Source organism: Aythya marila (assembly GCF_965140915.1).
Source record: "Aythya marila genome assembly, chromosome: 1".
Taxonomy (NCBI): domain Eukaryota; kingdom Metazoa; phylum Chordata; class Aves; order Anseriformes; family Anatidae; genus Aythya; species Aythya marila.
The window spans coordinates 143,220,259-143,239,541 of record NC_139042.1 but is presented as its reverse complement, the minus strand read 5'-3'; the positions used below and the strand labels follow the sequence as shown (position 1 = coordinate 143,239,541).

Genomic DNA, 19,283 nt, shown 5'->3' with positions numbered 1-19,283 from the left:
CTAATTACTGCTGCATTTCTTTCCATTTTAAGAAAGGCTTCTGTTACGAGTCACGCTGCTCAAGTCCTTAAAGAAAAAGCTCCAAGTATAATCTTCGCTGCTTTTTCTTTTTTTTTTTTTTTTTTTTTTTTGCAATGATTCCTCTTAGCAGAGGCGTATCTACAGTTGCAGTGTTCTGGAGTCAAGAAAGCTGATGAAATTGTTTTAGACTTCTAGGTTTTTCTCTTGTAAAAGCTTGGAGAGGGAGGCTTTGTTGAATGCAGTAACGCTGTATGTCTGTGCATTCCCTTCCTTACAGGTATCTTATTTCAACAGTGGGTGCATGACTCAAACATGTGGTATGTATTTCTTTCCTGAGCCTCAGCCCTGAGTTGGAGAGAAACCAGTATTGGTGAAATCTGAAACTATTTTCTAAGTACAATACGTTACATTTAACTGTAACTTGTCTTCTATTTCCATAGTTAAATCAATGCTTGTTCTTTGTCCTGTTTGGGAGTTAAGTGGGTAATAGTCTGCGTAAGGAAAAAGGAAAAGTGGCGAAGGGGAAGCAGGAGGAACAGGAATAAATGCTTACTGCCTCAGATGTAACAGATTGCTTTAAGAGGCACGTCCAGATAACCCAGGAATGGCAAAGCCCCGGAATGAGGGCCTGTTTCAAGTCTGACATCAATTTTGGGGTTGGATTAATCAACATTTGTAAATTTTCCTGGTGCAGTTCGAGCTTCCAGCCATGCTGCATCATCATCATCCATCCTCCGGGCCTCGGGTAATGCAGAACCAGCTTCAGCATGTGGGGAGCTCAAACTGCCACCTGCCAGGGAGCGTGCAGCCAGCGCAGGTGCCAGCTTGAACACTGCCGTGGTGCTGCCAGGTTCCTGCCCAGCAGAACTGCTCCCTCCAGAGCAGGGCTTCTCACACTGGGCATGGGAGTAGTTCTGAAACACTGCCTCAATTTTTTTCTTTGACCTTATTTGAAGGAATAGCTGCTGCTTTGCTCTGTTTAAAACCCACTGGAAACTTTGCCCCCTGTTGAAGCAAATGCTGTGTGCAGTGGTGTCTCTACCTTCCTGCTCACACCTGGTCAGAGCACATTAGCTTCTTTGAGCACGTTAAACAGGACAGGAGTTGTCATTGTTTGAATAATAATGAGGCACGAAGAGCAAGGAGTTGTTTTTTCTCCAAATTTCATGTTTATTTTTGTGTTAAAAATATGACTATAAGCTTATTTAAAAAACCTGCAGCTCCCAATTCATTTTACAAAGAGTCCAAAGGAACAGCCTGGGATGCTTTATGCACTCCTCAGCAGCAATCCCAGCACGCTGCTGCCCTGGCACAGGTGAACAACGGTGCTGCACTGCTGCTGCTGGACAGGAATCGGGTCTGGCTGAGGAAGAATCTGAGGCAGAGCTGTGTCAGGGCAACGCTTCTGACCGCCCAGGGGAAACAGCTGGGTTCCACAGGAGGCAGGCACTGCCACAGCTGCAAACAGCCACACGGACCAGGAGAGCACAGCATGTATGCTTTCGTGTGACTGTAACCCACCCCCTCATTTTATTGACAAAACATTCCCCTATGCTGAAATGCAACACTGAGGAAGAAAGAAATGATGAATGGCAACTCATTTTAAGGATTACTTGTGGTACAGTTTCAGGCAAATTACTTGGAACTCCAGCTTGTACTAGAGCCACAAGTCGATACTGCAGAGGCACAAATGATTACTTGTTCAGAGAAAAAATCTGATACATGTCACAACCCAAAAGCAGGTGAAGTTCTTGCTGGTTGTATTAGCCTCTTCTGTGTTGCTTCATTGTAACACACAGGACAATCTATTAATAGTCTTCCTCACATACTTTGAACAGCCAGCTGCAGTCTTCTGATGTAACCCGGTATGTAGGTAACGATACCATCAGGTGTCCTATGTAGGTTCTAGCCTCCTTTTCTTCAAGCTTTGACTTCTTCTGTGAGGGCTGGGCTCTGTGAAACAGGGAGACAGTGAGAAATGCAAGTTTCTTAAAGCTTTTCTCTGCTTCTGTAAGTGCTCATTGATTCATTCTTTAGCTCTTCCTTCAGAGGACAGTTGGATGGAAAAAATATTTGTCCTAGCCCGCTATCACAGCAGTCTGCAGCCAGGTCCAAAAAAAGAGGGGTGTTTCTCCCTCTCCAGATTAATAATCCAACGAGTGCGTTCAAAGCAATCTAGCAATGCTTTCAAAGTCAGGAGCTGTTTGTAAGACAGAAAGAACACGGACATTTTATTACAGCACGTACCTGGTGTGTGCTGGTCGGCACCGTGGCTGTTGCTCATGCGAGCAGCAGACGGCTGCAGCTGTGCAGGTCTCGCAGAAGGTTTGTGGTAATTCATTCCCTGAGGGGTCCTGTTACGAGTAATCATTTGATGACGTCCACAGGGTGTTTTTGGTGACTGGTGTCCAGCTAATGGGCCTGCCATTTTGTGACCCATTATCTTGTTCAGATCAGTGGTCTCCAAGGAAATGTCCCAAAGTTCAGGATCATCTAGAATGAATGAAAAGATGATGAAACCACAGATAACAGCGTGGTATTACATGAACAATAACTGCAGGACCAGCCCACTCTCCTGTAGTGCGTGGTGGCCACTATAAAAGTGAAATGTCAGTGCACTACCAGAGAACAGTACTACCCCCTGTGCTCTGAACTTAAGCAATGTCCACATGCTGTGGTATGCAACTCAAACAGCCAGTTATGTTAAGCAAAGACACTTTCCTCCCAGACCCTGCAGATATTCTGTTTCTGTGCAGCACTGCTTTAAGAAAAGGGTTTACCAAACGTGTATAACCATGTTCTACTGAAAGGCATGCTGTGAAGCCCCTTAAAGCGATGGGCATCTCATCTTTCATACCTTTTAATATCGTTTTCCTGCTATTCAAGCTAGGTTATTACTGCTAAGCTCTCAGGATCAGACTCACACTTCTATTACTCCAACCTCTTCACAACTTTTACCTTTATGCTACTTTGAAGCGTTAATGTAAATGTTAATGATTTAACATGCTGTTATTAATTATTTTTGGCTGACCTGCAAAGAAATCTTCTTCTATTGCTAGTTCCTGTTGTACTGCTGCTGGAGAGTCCTGTTTTACAGGAGGATGGGCTGTTGCTGGACAGAGATAACACAAGGATTAAAGTTAGAAGTGCAGAAGAACTCTTGTTCCTCCCTAACAGAGCATAATCTGAAATGATCATCACCAGTTCCACCAGGCACCCCCTTTTCCCACAGCTGCTTACATTTTGGAAGCAGTATGTGGAATGGTGAGATGCTGATGATGACTGGTGAGAGCAATTGCATTACTATAAGCTGTTTTTTTAGCCTATTTTACCCTGCCCCCAAGTTCCTGCTTACAACACAGCTGTCCAGACTTCCCCATGAGTGAGGACCAACATATTAGTGGTTAATGCAAGGTCTGTTTGCCAGCCTCAATGAAGTGCCACAGCCTCAGCTGTGATGCAGCATGTTAATGGTAGAGGTATCAGTGGCTGTGCTACGTGAAGCTTTAGAGTGGTTGTAGAGTTACAGTTTTAATTATGCAGTTTTGGAGATGACATTCCTGCCACTTTGAGAATTTGGGGAAACGAGCACGATGATCTTCTTTCTTTTGGTCTCAAAGGTGTGTGATAGTACGGTACAGAAGCAAAAGAAACTGGTCAGGCTCCTGTGTTAAGAATAATGCGTGCCTGCCAGTAGCTATCATTAAAACTGTCAGTTTTTAATGCCACATCTTACCCTGTTTGCTGCCAGGAGTGACTTCTGTAACCTGACATCTCTTCTCCATCTGTTCCCGGAACTGTTGCTGTAGCTGCTTTTGGCGCAATTTCCGCTGGTAAGTGGCATCGCACTCAATAGCCAAGGAATCTGAATTTCTGCTCCTCCCCCAAGTAAGCACAAAGTTAGTTAAAATAGGATTCCAGCAACTATCTTTTATGAAGAAAGTTGTATAAGGAAATAACAGCAAGCAAAATCCACTAAACTGGTATTTTATGGCATCTTCCACTTTGGGCCATCCCCATGTTTTAAAGGGGACAGTAACTTCAAACATATCTTGTGAAATAAATTTATAGCAGTGGTCTCACCTGGAACTGTTTGGTTGTTTCTGATCTTCTGTCACTACAGAAGCCTCTGTGTGACTAGGTTTGCAAGTAGATGCTGCCTCGCAATGCTGTCTCCATCCTGTGTTCTGCCTTTCCAAACAGCTGTTGTATCTTGCTTTCTCAATTTCAGGCTCGTAGTCCTGTCTTTTAGCTTTGTCCAAATCTAACTCAGGGGGCATCTACAAAAGAAAAAAAAAAAAAAGGAAATATATTCATAAATTTCTGTAATCAACTTATGAAATACGCACAGGCTTTTTCTATATGGTACTGTTAGGAAATCTTATTCTGTTTGCCCGAAGTGGAGCAGTAAGATAGGAAACCCAAATGCATTTTTAATACATCACTGATGTAGTTTATCACTGAATTCATGCAACTTTGTGTCAGCTTAATAGTTGAGTGCTTCAGGGCAGATATTTCATGTCTCCCCATATTGTGCTTGCTGCATCTGAGAATAGAGGAAGACTTCTGTAGCTCCTCAGTCTCACAAGTCTGTTGTTGGCGTCTGTTACTTTTGCCAGTTCTGTTTTCACATGTGTATAAAGGGCAATGGCAGACATTTGCATAGCTCTGTGAGCACGTGATCACTGAGGAAGGTATGGTACTCCGTTTCTATTAAAGACAGAATGGTTTGTCTCTGTGATTTTATAAGTTTGTGGCAATGCCACTAATAGAAAATGACCCTGGCAAAACAGAAATCTGTTTCATCTTTAATTTGGACCAGTTCCTACAGCCTAAGTTCGCTGGACAGAGCCATATTAGAGCTCCAGGCCGACCAGCAGAGTTTAGTAGATCCCGTTAGGATGAAGGTAACTTTCCTATGCAGCTCCATGGATTAGCAGCGGTATAAGGCTTGCTTGTTCCCCAACGTGCAAGGTAGGTTACTGCCTAGGGGCCTACTGCCCCCAGCTGGTACACATCAGGAGCTAACAAGATTAATGTTAATTAACAGCCAGGGCACCTTTAATACTAATACGGGCTGCTATGTTATACCAAAGCATGCTTTGTGATAGCTCTGAAAGAATAGGCTTACAGTACTCTTGTCAATGACAGAATGTACAACGCATTTTTTTTCTCTCTCTGGATCAGAGACCTCCAAAAGAGGCATTTCTCCTGGGTGTTGGTTACCTCGGAAGGTTCACTGTTTGACCTAGTACTTCAGAGGGTAGAGTAACTGCAGCTCCTTCCTTGCAAACTGAAACCTAAAGGTAAGTAAGGAGCCTGAAAAGCAAAGCAAGAAGTAACGTGGCTTATTACTGTTCAGAAAGACCCGTACTGTTCACAACTGTAGCGATGGCAGGGAAAGTAACGGCATGTACCCATCAGCTGTACAAGCTAACTATTCTCATATTAAAGAGACACCATTTGCTAAGTAGTATATACTATTGAGGCATTTAAAGCAAGTTAGAATGTGTATTTTCCTAACACTACTCTTTTCTCCAGCAGCCAAGTCTAATGCACCCAGCTTTCCTCATTCAGTTGCAAATTTTGGGTACCAACACATTCTGAAGCCAAGCAGAGGATAGTTTCAGGGACACTTGTGTGCTGCTAATGTATCATGAGAAGAAAATACAGTTACCTCTTTTGCTTTTCTGTGGTACAACTTTGAAGCAACTGGAAACAGCCACGGTTTTTTAGAATCCAGTCTAAATGTTTAGGTTCCTTGTAACATAAATGCATCTAGTATTTTGCAGTGTTCTATTGGGAAGGACCCAACTAGGTTACACTGAAAGTTGAAATCACCTTTTGAAACTAACTTTGCTTGAGACCACGGTACAAAAATACTGTTACCAAAATAACTACTTGTTAACTATTCTAAACAGAACAATGAACAGACCTCTGAGAGCTAAAATACAGGCACACTGTGAACTTTTTTTTGCAATGAGCATGCTAAGTATAGCTTCTATCTAGCTGGTGATGTGCATTAGAGCTTTGCAGAGGTTTGAATAATGATTAGTGAAGGGACAAGATAACCATCAGCACACATACTGATATTGCTACTGTGTGGATTTTACTTAATTTTAAGTAACTTTATTCGAAGGATGAAGTCTTTCTTATGGAAAAACTCCTTATTTTCTGCCAGAGCTCACTAAAATGTAGAGAACAGTTCTGCCTGCTGATCACCAGTTGACATACAGGCTGTCACCTTGAGAGACTTCAGGACTAAATGAAATTGTCCTGATTTTGCAGAAATGCACACAGGAGCTTTATCTGTTTGAAGGTAGGTCATGCAGATAATAGATGCACTGTCTGGCTATTCTTCTGCCCTGCCTACAACCTCTTATCACCTCTTCCAGCAACTGCCTATTGTGTCACTGTATGAAGTCAACTCCTATCCTTTTTTTGATTCCTGAAAAAGTCCAGCAATGAGAGTAATATGTCATATAAATCTGATTTTAAAATTCCAAGTAAGTAATAAATTAGATTGTGCTACCACTGTCAATGAGAACAAACAAAGAACAGTTTTGCCTCTTGTCTTATACAGGGCAAAATAACATGCATGCTACCTTGACAAACACTATTCTCCCAAGGATTTCAATTTCATTTGTGATATGTCTATGAATGACAGTGGTATCATTGCTGATGAACAAGCACAAGTGGCTGGATGAGAGTGATGAAATGAGTTGGTGAAACTGAGAAAGCTTAAATGGGCTCGTGTAGGAGATGACACCTAGAAAAAGCTAGTTTAAAGAGTGAACGATTGCTGGTGTAGCATTTAACGTGTTATGAACACAGATGTAACTGTATGCATTACTGGCACTAAAGAGAGACTCAAACAACATGGCACCAAATGGCACAATAAGATCTTGAGTAGAATACTGTTTCCTCACCACAGTAAGCTTGCCTAATGCCAATGGTTAAACTTTGGAGTAGCTCTGGTAAAATGCTAGGGAACAACTCAGTAAGAGAGAGTTCATGCAATCAAACTAGCACAGAAAGGCTGTGGGTGTCATATCAGGAAATATTCAGGAATAAGTTGCATTTATGTTATTACATTCCTTTTAACATGAATGATCAGGAACAATCAATATCTAACAGTCCCCGCTGTAAAAGTCCATGTACTGCACCTGACGTGGAAGCTTATTCACAGCTTGTAGGTAGTTTTTGTCTAGGATGCAGTTCCCAAGAGCATTCCCAAAGCACCTGAGAAACAAAGACAGTTCATTGTCACTGAAAACAAGTTAATTCTCAATTCCCTTCTGCAAATGTACAAGTACTGATCTTCACTTACTTGAGCGCCCTCTTCAGTCCATCTGTTACTGCCTCCTTTCTTGCTTTCTCTAAGGACAAGGCCTTGGACTTAAGGCCTTCACTGACTCCATAACCTACATCTTCATGGTATGACCCATCCTGCAGTAAGATTTAAAAAAAAAACACAAAGCAACAAACAGCTAAGTATAAGGGAGATTCTGCACATCTATCACTTCTCATTAGATGTTGTGCTTTCCTAAGCCTGATTATTCACTCTTAGCTGGATATTCTATAACAAGGTCAATGTTATAGGCGCTGCTATATTCTCTGGTATACAGCAATATTTTTGAGAACCACAGCCTGACCAACGCATCAACTTTCTTTCCCAGCCTTAAGCAATTGCTCAGCTATAGCCAGAGTAAACAAAAAGCCACTTACCTTAAGCTGAACTTTCACAAACGCACAAACCCCCACATAGAACCTGCCATTGTTGAGGTCAACAAAATCTGGGGGGAAAAAATGTAACATCCTAAATAACAGAAAAGACTTCTGATCCACATGTAGATCTTAATTTATTTCTTCAGGATATTTGTAAACCTGCAGCACACTCGCTGAATGGGCCCGAGATACTGTGTCTTTTACAAAATGGAGCATGATTTACAAGATATCATTCTCAGCCTACAGTTAATAACTTGAATATATGCTGTATGTTATGCTATGTTTTCTGGTTATCAGCATCTAGACCTGCCAAACACTTGCACCCTGGTATTATGCATATAAACTTCTGCACTCATCTAGTCCGCTTGGTCAATTGTTTTGTAAACCTGACAAAGGTGCAATCACTTTTTGATACATGGGTTTATAAACAAGTATAACAATCTTCTGTCTCTGAACTGCTAAGGCTTGACTTATTATAAGATAATTTGGGGAAAAAAAAAAAAGTTTGAACGATATCAATCTTATCTTGACTGAAAAGAAAAAAATAAAGTGGTACATACTAGGTGAAAAAACAAGAAATAACCTGTTCTATGTCTAGAATCTACCAGCCAGATATATGAAATATTCCTGAAAGGAATATGAAATATTCCTGAAAGTCTGGGGGGTGGCATGCGGTGGGGTGGGGATGGGGTGGCAGTGAGTGGGGCAGAAAAGCAAAGATGTACATTCAATCAGCTGGCTTGAGCTACTTCAACAACTTGACCTGGGCCTAAGCATAACAGATCTGCAAGGACAATGCTTCTTTAGCAGCCACTATTTCAACTTTCAGGACGGGAAGCTTAAGCTTTAAGAACATCCGAATATCATTTCCTAGAAAGTGTTTTTTCAAAGCTTTCTGCTACAAATATAGAAGAGGAATCGGTAGGGAAAAAAGAAAAAGTCACTAAAGATTAGGGGAATATTAACTCAGAGATACTTTTTAGAATGTAAACGTTCCAGGTGAGAATGACAGTAGGCTCAGGGCTGCTGGGTGTTAAAACAAATGGTTTAATTGTTGTAACTCTTGACTGGGTGTTCCCACAGAGATCAGAAAACTTTATTAGCTATTCTAATCAACACCCTTAGAATAATTAATTTGACATATTCCTGTGTAAGAGCTAAACAGAAAAGAAAACCTACATTATAATTAAATTTCTCTCATTCTTACCTGCTACTAAGACACCTGAAAATTCCACATGCCTTTTGCCAGGTTCTAACACTTAAAGTACATACCAAGAAACACATAAGTGATCGTGTTCTTGGATAGATACCATTGTCCTTATTTGAAAGACTTTTCCTTCAGGGGTTCATAGTGAAACAAGACAGATTTTTTATTTATTTTTTAATCCTAAAGAGGTACTTACCAACATTCTGTTGAGTGACTGAATGAGCCCAGCCATTGAAGCCAAACATCTCATTAGCCAGACTAATCACCTTGTGACCCTCAATGTAGCAGACCTGAAAAGAAAGGCACACGTACATATATGCACATATGCACACATACATACATGATTTATTTTAAAAAGAAATTACACAGATCATCTTACACTGAAGAACCACAGCTAAATTTAGGATAATGTGAATGATGGTACAGATTTAGGTTCACCTTCTCCTGATAACAACTGTGGTGGGGGGAAATGACTGAAAATAGAAGTGAATTAATGGAAGTAGAGGTAGCAGGTGCTAAAGAGGTAAAAATACATCTAATGTCATATAATGATTCATATATTCCAGTTCTGGAAAAAAAAAACTTAACGTTCTACAAGTAGACAAATATTCCCTTTTAAAGGATGAAGCACTAAAAAGTGGCTTTTCCTAAAGTGTATAAGGACCTATGGCTAAGTTAAAGCCAGAGTTCATTCTATCCTTATTTTACGTTAATATCTGCATATTGCACTACCAGTGGGAAATTAATTTCAAAAACATTTTATTTATTATTTTTACAGTGGTTCTTCTGGAAAAGAAAAAAGTGAGTTGAAATATCTCTGCAAGTTTATTCCTACCTTTTGTCCTCCTCCAGCCTGTCGACTGCTGATATATTCCGGACCCAGTTTCTGACGAAGAGCATGCTGGATAGCTTGATACTCACTTGCTGTATATTGACACTTGATAAAAACAAAGACAAAATTTCTCATTCCCTCCATATTAGCTCCCCCTCTTCTCCTCATTTCAATTCTTAATTCCATTTTTTCCAAATACTGTCCTTTTAAGAGGTGTATGATCCATTTTTAGAATCACGGTGTAACTGACAAGTTGGGGTGTGTGTACACACTTGTGCATTATATTGTTTTTTTTTTCCCCTTATTCTTGGGGTCACATGTATACAAGCACTAATTATTAAACTGTAGCATTTTTTTTTCCATTTTTCATAAGAATCACTTACATTAGAAGAACTTAAATGAGACAGGTCTGTTAGTGTCCTATCAAAATCTTAATGTGGTCATAGTCTTAGTCATGGCTGCCTAACATAAGCATACACGTATATATTTGTACATACCTCTCAAAAATAAAATATAATTCTTCACAGGAAAAGTATCTCTAAAAACTCCAACAAAACCAACGTTTAACCTTACTCTATCACCATATTCCATCAAAGGCAAAGAGGACAGCAGCTCAGGCAACCAGTCAAACTAGAAATTTATTGAGTAGTGTTCAGCATATTCCCCTAGTGCAGGGAAGGTCCTCTGGGTAACTCCAGCATCATTGGTATCATTAGGAAGCCCAGAGTGTTGTAACTTTTGCTGTATGTGTTAGCAGAAATACAGTTTACGTTCTGCAAAGGTTAGAGAGGCCTAATTGCATGTTTAAGAATTCAAACATTATAAAGCTAGTGCTGCTACACTACAATGTGGGACAGAACAAAGATTTCACCACCTGTATCATAAGTATTGTGTATTCATATATTGGCTGCCTCATCACTCAGTAGAACAGTATTTGACAGTGTGTATGTGCCATTTAGTTCTAGTGCCTGCCAAACCTCACGCATTTATCTTTGGTTCTGTTTAACTTAAGGGAATAACTTGGTCTTTTTCTGGTACTAGAATGTGAACTTGTTACTAGAAGATGTAAGGAAAAATGGAGAATGTACGTGCACATTAAGAAACTACATATAAATGCCTATCGTGGGAAAGGGAATTCACTGCCAAAAAGGAAAATTGATTATTGTACATTTTTCCCCAATTTATTTATTTTAAGTAGGTGAATGAAAACAGTTTACTTTTCTGAACCAGTACTGAGAATGTGTGTGAACATGAGCCAAGCCGCCTCCAATACAAGAGAATAAAATGAGCCATTTTATGGCACAGCATCCAACTTTAAAAGGAGAAAATAAATATGTAGAGCAGATTTCCAGAAGTGCAAGCACAGAACTTCCACTTCCCTCTCAGGACAAAGGAACTGACCTGTCCAAAGTGAGCAACTGAATTGCTAGTGCTGGAACTGCTGCTGCTGATGTGGCTTTCACTGTCTTTCCCTTGACTTTCAGGCATCCCTGAAGATAAAAGAAAATACAAACACTGAAAATAACAGTCCATATGAAGACATGTCAAAAAGGTGTTGAAGTCCAATGCGCAGCAAGCGCTGAGTCCACTGCAATAGATTAGACATCAATGTTATAATTCTAACTCCATGGAACTTCTGCAGGACCAATTAGAAATTGTGATGTTTTGTAACAGTTGAAATTCTTCTTCTTAAATATGTTATACCATGTAGGCAGAAATAGCTAGCTTCATCCGAGAAGCAGAGGTGCTGCTCTGGTCCTTCATTAAAAACAATGAGGGTGAGCTTGAATTGAATTAAATGATTATTTTATTTAAAGAACAAATATATTATTTTTGCTAGTAAAATAAATAAGTAAAAATTCCACAGCATCTGGATCTCATATAAGATCAGACTAGAACAACACCAGCAAAATGTTTTGAGTCATTATTCTGAATATGAAACTGGTAACATATATATGTATATATATATTTTTTTCCTTTTAGATAAGCGTGAATGCATTGTACCATTCTAGGTAAGGAAAACCAAAACATCTCAGTTTTTCAGATCCTTCACCACTGTCTTCCTACATTGCTTTCAGTATTCACCAATACTTTGATAAAAAGCAGGAAGAACTTTCTAAAATTGTACTTGTCCATACCCTGACTTGTTCATCTCCATTTTAGATTGTTTTGACTATAACTGCGTTGGGTTATGACGGTATCACATAAACCACATAGAATTGAAAATCATACAGAAGCTGTACAGAACACATTTTAAGAAGCTGTGCTGATAACTCAGTAGATGGCACCCTTTTCCAAGTCAGTATCCAACAATTGCCCAGTGGTAACTGGGCTTCCACTCCACTGTGCTGCTGGAGAAGTAGTGCTGACCTTATACAGCAACACTTTGGTATAAGCCCACAGAGGCAATCCCGATTGTATTTACACAAATGCTGAGTACAGCTGGCTTTAGTCTATCAGTCCGTAAGACTTCTGTATACAACACAAATATAAGGCAAGTCAATCTACACACAGGACAGATGGGATATCAAAACAGTTGGATAAAGTTTAAATTCCTCTACAGATAGTGATATTTGACAGTCAGTAGGAGCCTAATAAATATTATGTTTTGCTACTGTACTTTACGTTCAGCATTTTTTCAAACAAGTTGTTTTTCTGATCTCTAAACAAGGAATCCAAATTTTTAGTAAGAACTTAGAAACAGTTTTCAGAAAAAAAGGATAGTAGCCGTTTCCTCGGCAAGTGTGAATACCGATAATTATACCAGGTGTAGCTCAACTTCTCCTTAATTTTGCTTGGCTACAATTATTTACCTTTTGTCCCATAGTTGTGTAATTGCACAGAGCTTATACAGTTAAATATGTTGCAATCAAAGGTTAGCTGCAATTTGTGGTTAGCATATTTGGTTTTGGAACAGAACATATAGAAATTCATATTACCAGGAGATGTACTCGTGATTTAAGTAGGCTATTCGCCTTTTTAAGCAGAGTCCACTGCATCCATAGCAGGGAGACATTTAGGGAGAGAAAAAAAGAGGTGAGGGAGTGGTGGAGGAAATCAAAGTTTGAATAATACTGCATATTTTTTCACTCCAGGCAGCCTAAATCAGATCCTAATCGGTATAAAGCCTGTGGGAGAAAAAAACAATGAAAGAAATGTGTGCATGTGCCTACACAGCCCTGTTAGCAGTTTGCCACAAATCTATATACACAGCAGGTGGGTGCCAGTTTGAAGTAATACTGCTTTAACTGAAATCAGTATTAAACCCTTTAAGTTTTTATCAGGTGTGCACCATTGTCAGTTTAAATTCTAAAACGAGATATAGCTTTAACAAAACTCTGAATAAGGTATGGGGGTTGATTTTGAATGAGAATGAGGAAACAGAATTCCACTAAAAATAGCATCACATCATATGGTTTTAATCTAATGGATCGGATTCCACTAGAAAATTCTAGCAGTATACGTCTTTGCAATAAACAGTTTAAACATGTCAGTGGTTTGTATTCAAGTTATGATTTACTGTACAGCTTGTGTGAATGAGACAGCTGATGCTGGTTTAGTTTCAGGCTTTGCTTGTACCAACAGTTTGCTTCAGCTGTGAATCTTGTTTAAGCCAAACATTCTACTGGAGTAATGTGATTTCTTTTTTCAAGCTGGTGAAACGCAGCACAGCAAGGCTTTAAGCCTCCAAGCAATTCTCAGAACATTTCAAAGTGACAGGACTTCAATTTCAAAATTATTTGAGCAGGAGTTCAGAAGAAAGAAATGTTAATTCTGCAAATGGAATTATAAATCTCCCTCGACACCGGAACCAGGAAAGGCAAGATTTCCACTCCTCAGTAGGATGCTGTTTCCTCACTCCCCTTCTTGCTGTATATTTTAACTCACATGAAACATCAAAATATTGAAGTAGATAATAAGGATAAGCTATTGACTAGAGAACAAAAGAGCCTCAAATACCCTCCAGGGCAGCGGTAGGAGATTTCCTGATGCATTAACCAGTTCTAAAAAGCCATAGTTTCAATCTGCCTTTAAATACTACAAATTCAAGTTCATGTATTCTTGCCCTGTATGGAGATGATTTAGAGGATGGTTTAGAGATACCTAGTAATTATAATTTATTACATCTGTGACCATTGTTTAGTATTTACGGGGAATTGTTTTCATTTTAACTGCTAATATTCTCAGAAAGTTTTCTTATCGCTGAGAAAAACACACATAAGACTACAGACGTTGCACAACGCTGCAGAACACAGCCTTGGTAGGCTAGAACAGGCAAAGAATCTTAACAGCTTTTACCACTATTGTGTTTAATGTTGCTTTTTAAAAACGTCAATAGCAAAAGCTTAAAATTTCAACAAATTAGGTATTCAATCAAAAAAAGGCTGTTTGGGGAAACCAGCTATGAAATATTAATTTTCAGCAGCACTCTAAAGAGCGTATTGGTTTGTATGGGGGTAGTGAACGGAGCAGCTGCTGAGAAAAATCTGGGTGTTGGCCTCTGATGCTTGCCTATACCCTATCAATGCCTCTCACTGCTGTTGACCTAGGCTATGTTTTACAGTAAAAGCACTCCAAAAAGAGAATGAAAACATCTAACACAGAAAGTTTGTGCTGTCTGCAGTAGTTAAAACATATTTGCTTTCAAGGCATAGGAACACAATGTTAACAATTTCTCCTCAGTTACGCACGTTTCAGATTTGACGTACCTTCAAGCAGTCCCAGTTAATTCAGTGGAATTTGTGTGTGTGTCTTCAGAAGCAAATCCCTTTAACCCTCAGGTTTATCAGACAGGACTGGGTTTACTTCTGGAATGTCTGGGATGATGACACCCTCCCTGCACAAACCACAACACAATAATTCATAAAGATTTTTATAACCTTTATCCAGCTTCAGCATATAAACTTGGTAAATTTGTGAGGGAGTGTTTCTCTTTAAGAATATGCAAAACCATCCAATATCTGAAATGAAGCCTATCCAGTAAATTCCTGCATTTCTGGAACACAGGATAAGAAAATTATCTCCCCATTATGGTGAGTTTCCTGTTATGACAGCCTTTGTGAACATCAATACATCAGTTGAAAGCAGTTATAGGACCCTACCTCCCCTGCAATTACAAACCCACTTCCAATACAAACGGATTAGTTTAACGTATGTGTTGCTGTGCTTGAGACTGCATATTGTTCTGGTTTTAGGGCATGCATGACTATTAAGCATTCTTAATAGCTATGTTAGGTATAAATTACTTCACTCCTACACGATTCTGTTCACTGTTTTAAAATTGTGCCCCATTGTCACTTTTGCCTGCAAAGGATCCACAAAGTTTTATTGGTTAAAAATACATCAATACCAGCACAGACCATTCCAAAATGTTCTAAATTTGTCATTTATTTGCTTTCTAAGAATATAGGTACCTCATGTCACTTCTCACTTTATTTGCATTACTACATAATTTTGTAAGAAGATGTTTCATCGAATGAATTACCTGGCACTCACTCCCAAAGAATCTTTTAATGAAATTATAAAGGAAAATATCTCTTATAACAAATGATGAGCTAGGTTTACAAGAGGCGATCTCTTATTGTGACAACAGACAGAACTTTAGGAAAGGAGAAACAATTTGTTTGGCACACAAGCTTTTTTCCGGGTGTGAAACTTGAACACCTCACAGTTACAAAAACAAAATGTGAACAATTCACTCCTGAACAACTCATTTCACATTTGTAAAGACGGATGAGCCAGCAGTGTGCCTGGGTGGCCAAGAAGGCCAACAGCATCCTGGCTTGGATCAGGAATAGTGCAGCCAGTGGGACCAGGAGGTGATCGTCCCCCTGTACTCTGCCCTGGTGAGGCTGCACCTCGAGTGCTGTGTTCAGTTTTGGGCCCCTCGCTACAAGAAGGACATCGAGGCCCTGGAGCGTGTCTAGAGAAGGTCTGTGAAGCTGGTGAAGGCCCTGGAGCTCAAGTCCTGTGAGGAGCAGCTGAGGGAGCTGGGGGTGTTTGGTCTGGGGAAGAGGAGGCTCAGGGGAGACCTCATTGCTTGCTACAGGTACCTGAAAGGAAGGTGTGGGGAGCTGGGGTTGGCCTCTTCTTGCGGATAACTAGTGACAGGACTGGAGGGAATGGCCTCAAGTTGTGCCAGGGGAGGTTCAGGCTGGCAATGAGGAGACATTTCTCCTCAGGAAGAGCAGCCAGGCACTGGGACGGGTTGCCCAGGGAGGTGGTGGAGTCACTGTCCCTGGGGGTGTTCAAGGAGAGGCTGGACGTGGTGCTTGGGGACATGGTCAGTGGGTGACACTGGTGGTAGGGGACGGTTGGGCCAGATGGTCCTGGAGGCTTTTAAACGTAAATGATTCTATGGAAAGAAAGGCGCTCGTTCTGGAGAAAAGATCTGGCAAGAATATTCCTCAAATACCTAAGAATACATTATTTATGTAGGGATACTTCTTTCTAAAAGCAGCCAGACTGCTTCATGTTTCAAGAAAAGAAAAGCGAGGAGAGGCTTTTTAACTCCTCTCAGCAGCGGGGAAGCACCCCCTGCGTGACGGTGCTCGCGGGCAGCCGCTGCGCAGGGGCTGAGCCCCGCGGCGGGGCGGGCTCCAACGGCCTCCCAACGGCCGCCCCGCGCGCCCACCAACGGCCGCCCCCTCCCCTCCCCTCCCGCCCCGTACCTGTGCCGGGCCCGGCCGCCGCCGCCGCCTGCTCGCAGGAAGGGGCGGGAGGGGGGGGGGGGGCGGTACGGCGCGGCGGAGGAGCCAAGCGGCCCGCGGGGGCTGACGCAGCGCCGGGGGGGGCCGCCAGGGGGCGGGGGGTGCCGGGGCGACGCCGCCGCCGCCGCCGCCTCCTCCCCCCGCTGCCGGGGCCGGTGCCGGTGCCGGTGCCGGGGCAGCCGCCGTGCAGGTGAGGGGGCTCCGGGGGGAGCCGGGGGCTAACGGGGAGGGCGGGGGCGCTGCTGGTGGTGTCGGTGCCGCCGCTGCTCGGTAGCGGCCGCTGGGGGGAGCCAGCGGCGGGGCGGGGCGGGGCCTGCGGGAGCCGGTGGCCGCGGGCAGCCGCCGGGCAGGGCCGTGCCGGGGCTGCGGCGGGGCCTTGGGGCCGCGGAGCCGCCGCTCAGGTGGGGCCGGGGGCGGCGGGGCGGCCGCGAGCGAGGGCCGGGGGGAGGCGGTGGGGGTGTGGGGGGGGAGCGGAGCGGAGCGGGCAGCGGGGCCTCGCCCCTGCCGGGCCCCGCACGCTGTCACCGCCCGCTGCCCCGCTCCGTGTGTCCGTGTCCGTGTGTCCGGCCCCAGGGGGTGTCAGCGGGCACCGGGCTTTGTCCCCGCAGCCGGCCCGGTGCTGCCGCCGGCCCCCCCGGGTGTGCTCCGAGCCGCAGCCCCGTGGAGCCGGGGGGGGCTGGGGGCCGGGGGAGGTGTCAGGGAGCGGCCGCGGAGCTGGGAGGGCGGCGGGGGGCGCCCCGGGGGCACACGGGGCCGGGGCACCGGCACCGAGCGGGTGGGGAGGGCAGGGGGTGCGCTGCGGATTAGGCAGGCTGCTCGTGGGGCACGGTGGGGGAGGTGGGGTGAGCAGTGTGTTGCCTCAAACCCAACAGGTCGTAGCCAGAAGAAGTTGTCTGGTTGGACTGCACAGCGCTGGTTCTTAGGAAATGGTCGGCGCGGATGTCTGAAGCGGTAACCTCCACCCTCTGCCTGCCCTCCTCTTCTCCCAGCGAGCGCTGCATCCGTAGCTGTAGGTGGCTGAACGTAACCTCTCCTCCTGAGTTACTGCAGCCTGACAGATCCCTGTAAGGCACGCTTTGGTATTTTGGGTTGAGAACTGCAGAAGCTCAGATGCGTGCCCCAGTTTGGGGTCACGTATGAGTCAGCACCCTTACAGCGTATCGAGCGAGGCTAGAAGAGAGAAATCACCACCTTGCCCATGCTAACATGAGCAGAGTTGGTAATGCAATTGTTGGTTCCTATCTATCTTATCCTAGCCATAAAAAAGGCTTCAACTAGAAAAATTGCGGATCTGCTGAGTAAAACCTGAGTCTGTCATATTTGATATAATTTGAACTTTCTCCACATTGCCAATTTTGCTGTAATCAGGTCACTCCATAGATGTTAGCAGTTTTCTTTCTCTTTGGGTTTGTGTTACCTGGGCTATGTGAAGGCATCATGTTTTTCCTAAGTCTTAGCACTGAGGTTTTTGAGCTTGTCCTTTTATGAAATTTTGTCCACATTTTGTCTCATCTCTACTATCAGGTTAATACCCGGGATACTCTCCCACTGTTATTCCCCTCACCCCTCCCTGTCATCCTTCCTTGGATAAGGCTTTTGAAAATTGTAGGTAGGTTCACCAGGTCTAGCTTGTTTTATCTGAGCATGGTACGCCCGGAACTGTATGGATGTATGAATGCAGCTGTTCAAATAATCAAAGCAGTTGCTAGAATTAATAATGTTCGTGATCCTTGCTGGCCACCCTGCAGTATGAGCACTCAGTTGAGGAGTTGTCTGTCAGTTGGCATCTGCTTAAGCTGGAGTAACTGTGTCACCTCCTGGGCTGCTGTATAGCAGCAATAGATCAAGAGAGCCTAGAAGATCTGGTGTTGATTTAAGAAAAGTGATATTTCCTAAGGGAAACATCTAGAGATGTTAAGAGAGAGATCCAGAGATGCCCAGAGAAGCTGTGGCTGCCCCATCCCTGGAGGTGTTTAAGGCCAGGATGGATGGCCTGATCTAGTAGGTGGTGTCCCTGCCCATGGCAGGGGGTTGGAACCAGATGGTCTTTAAGGTCCCGTTCTGTGGTTCTAACTCTGTAGAAGGAGCATGCTTTGTGCTGATGTTACCTGTGGAGAGCCTAGGCTAGCTGTCTATGCAGATTCAGCAGTGCTTCTAGGTACTTCTGGGTTTTTAAAGCATCTCTATCACTTCCAGGGTTGTTTCTTACTGATTCCAGTACTGGGAAGTTGGCTGTTGGTTGCGTGCCACCTGGGGGAAAAAGAGAAACAGCTGTGTGTACTACATGCACATGATTTTTATTGATGGTATGCTTGAAAATCAGGCTATAAACTCTTTAGCCATACACAGCAAATCCATGTCTACAGGTCTTTAACCTTCTAGGTAATTTGAAGAGTGAGAATTATTTTAATCGAGGCTGTTTCATCACTAGTAAGTTTATGTGCATGCTCTGACTTCTGTTGCTTCTCATCGTAGCGTCTTTAAAAAGAAAAAAGACATACCAAATTTTGTTGGTTTCATCTCATACTTGCTTTAAAGTTAGGGACTTAGCTCCAGTTCATTGCCTAGCACAAATCCTGACGTGCCTGCGGACCTGTCGATGTACCTCTGTGTTAAGAAGGTAGGGCTGGGAGGGACTGTTGGGTCCAATCTCTGGTAAACCCAGGAAAGAAGCCGCAACTGAGGCCGATTCACGGTGTGTGATGGTATCTGCACCATGTGCCAGTCACCTTGTAACAAATTTGAAGCTGCTAGTGAAAGACAAAACTGAAGGAGCGAATAGGTG

The 19,283-nt window shown here is 43.0% G+C and overlaps 2 protein-coding genes across 13 annotated transcripts in view; one reads left to right on the top strand and one right to left on the bottom strand.

Annotated features, from left to right (window-relative positions):
* Positions 1-1,153: 1,153 nt before the first annotated feature.
* RAD52 (RAD52 homolog, DNA repair protein) lies at positions 1,154-16,487 on the bottom strand. Of its 2 annotated transcripts, XM_082751682.1 has the most exons (13): positions 16,460-16,487; positions 14,498-14,625; positions 11,190-11,278; positions 9,792-9,893; positions 9,153-9,246; positions 7,750-7,817; positions 7,352-7,470; positions 7,188-7,263; positions 4,105-4,301; positions 3,758-3,894; positions 3,053-3,133; positions 2,269-2,514; positions 1,155-1,974 (listed from the first exon to the last, which is right to left on the bottom strand). In XM_082751682.1, exons 3-13 carry the CDS (start codon positions 11,274-11,276, stop codon positions 1,916-1,918), a joined length of 1,266 nt encoding a protein of 421 aa, XP_082607808.1. In that variant the 5' UTR covers positions 11,277-11,278; positions 14,498-14,625; positions 16,460-16,487; the 3' UTR covers positions 1,155-1,915. The 2 variants fall into 2 exon arrangements, with proteins under 2 accessions (XP_082607809.1, XP_082607808.1); XM_082751683.1 differs by lacking the exon at positions 3,053-3,133 and having other exon boundaries at positions 1,154-1,974.
* A 127-nt stretch (positions 16,488-16,614) lies between these two features.
* ERC1 (ELKS/RAB6-interacting/CAST family member 1) overlaps positions 16,615-19,283 on the top strand; it is a 294,324-nt gene continuing 291,655 nt past the window's right edge. For 9 of the 11 annotated variants that reach the window (XM_082767802.1, XM_082767810.1, XM_082767809.1 and 6 more), the window contains exon 1: positions 17,430-17,562. The gene's annotated coding sequence lies outside the window, so the exon portion shown is untranslated. Of the gene's footprint in view, positions 16,689-16,813; positions 16,900-17,429; positions 17,563-19,283 lie in introns of those variants that run through there. The other 2 variants (XM_082767805.1, XM_082767804.1) reach the window with 2 other exon arrangements.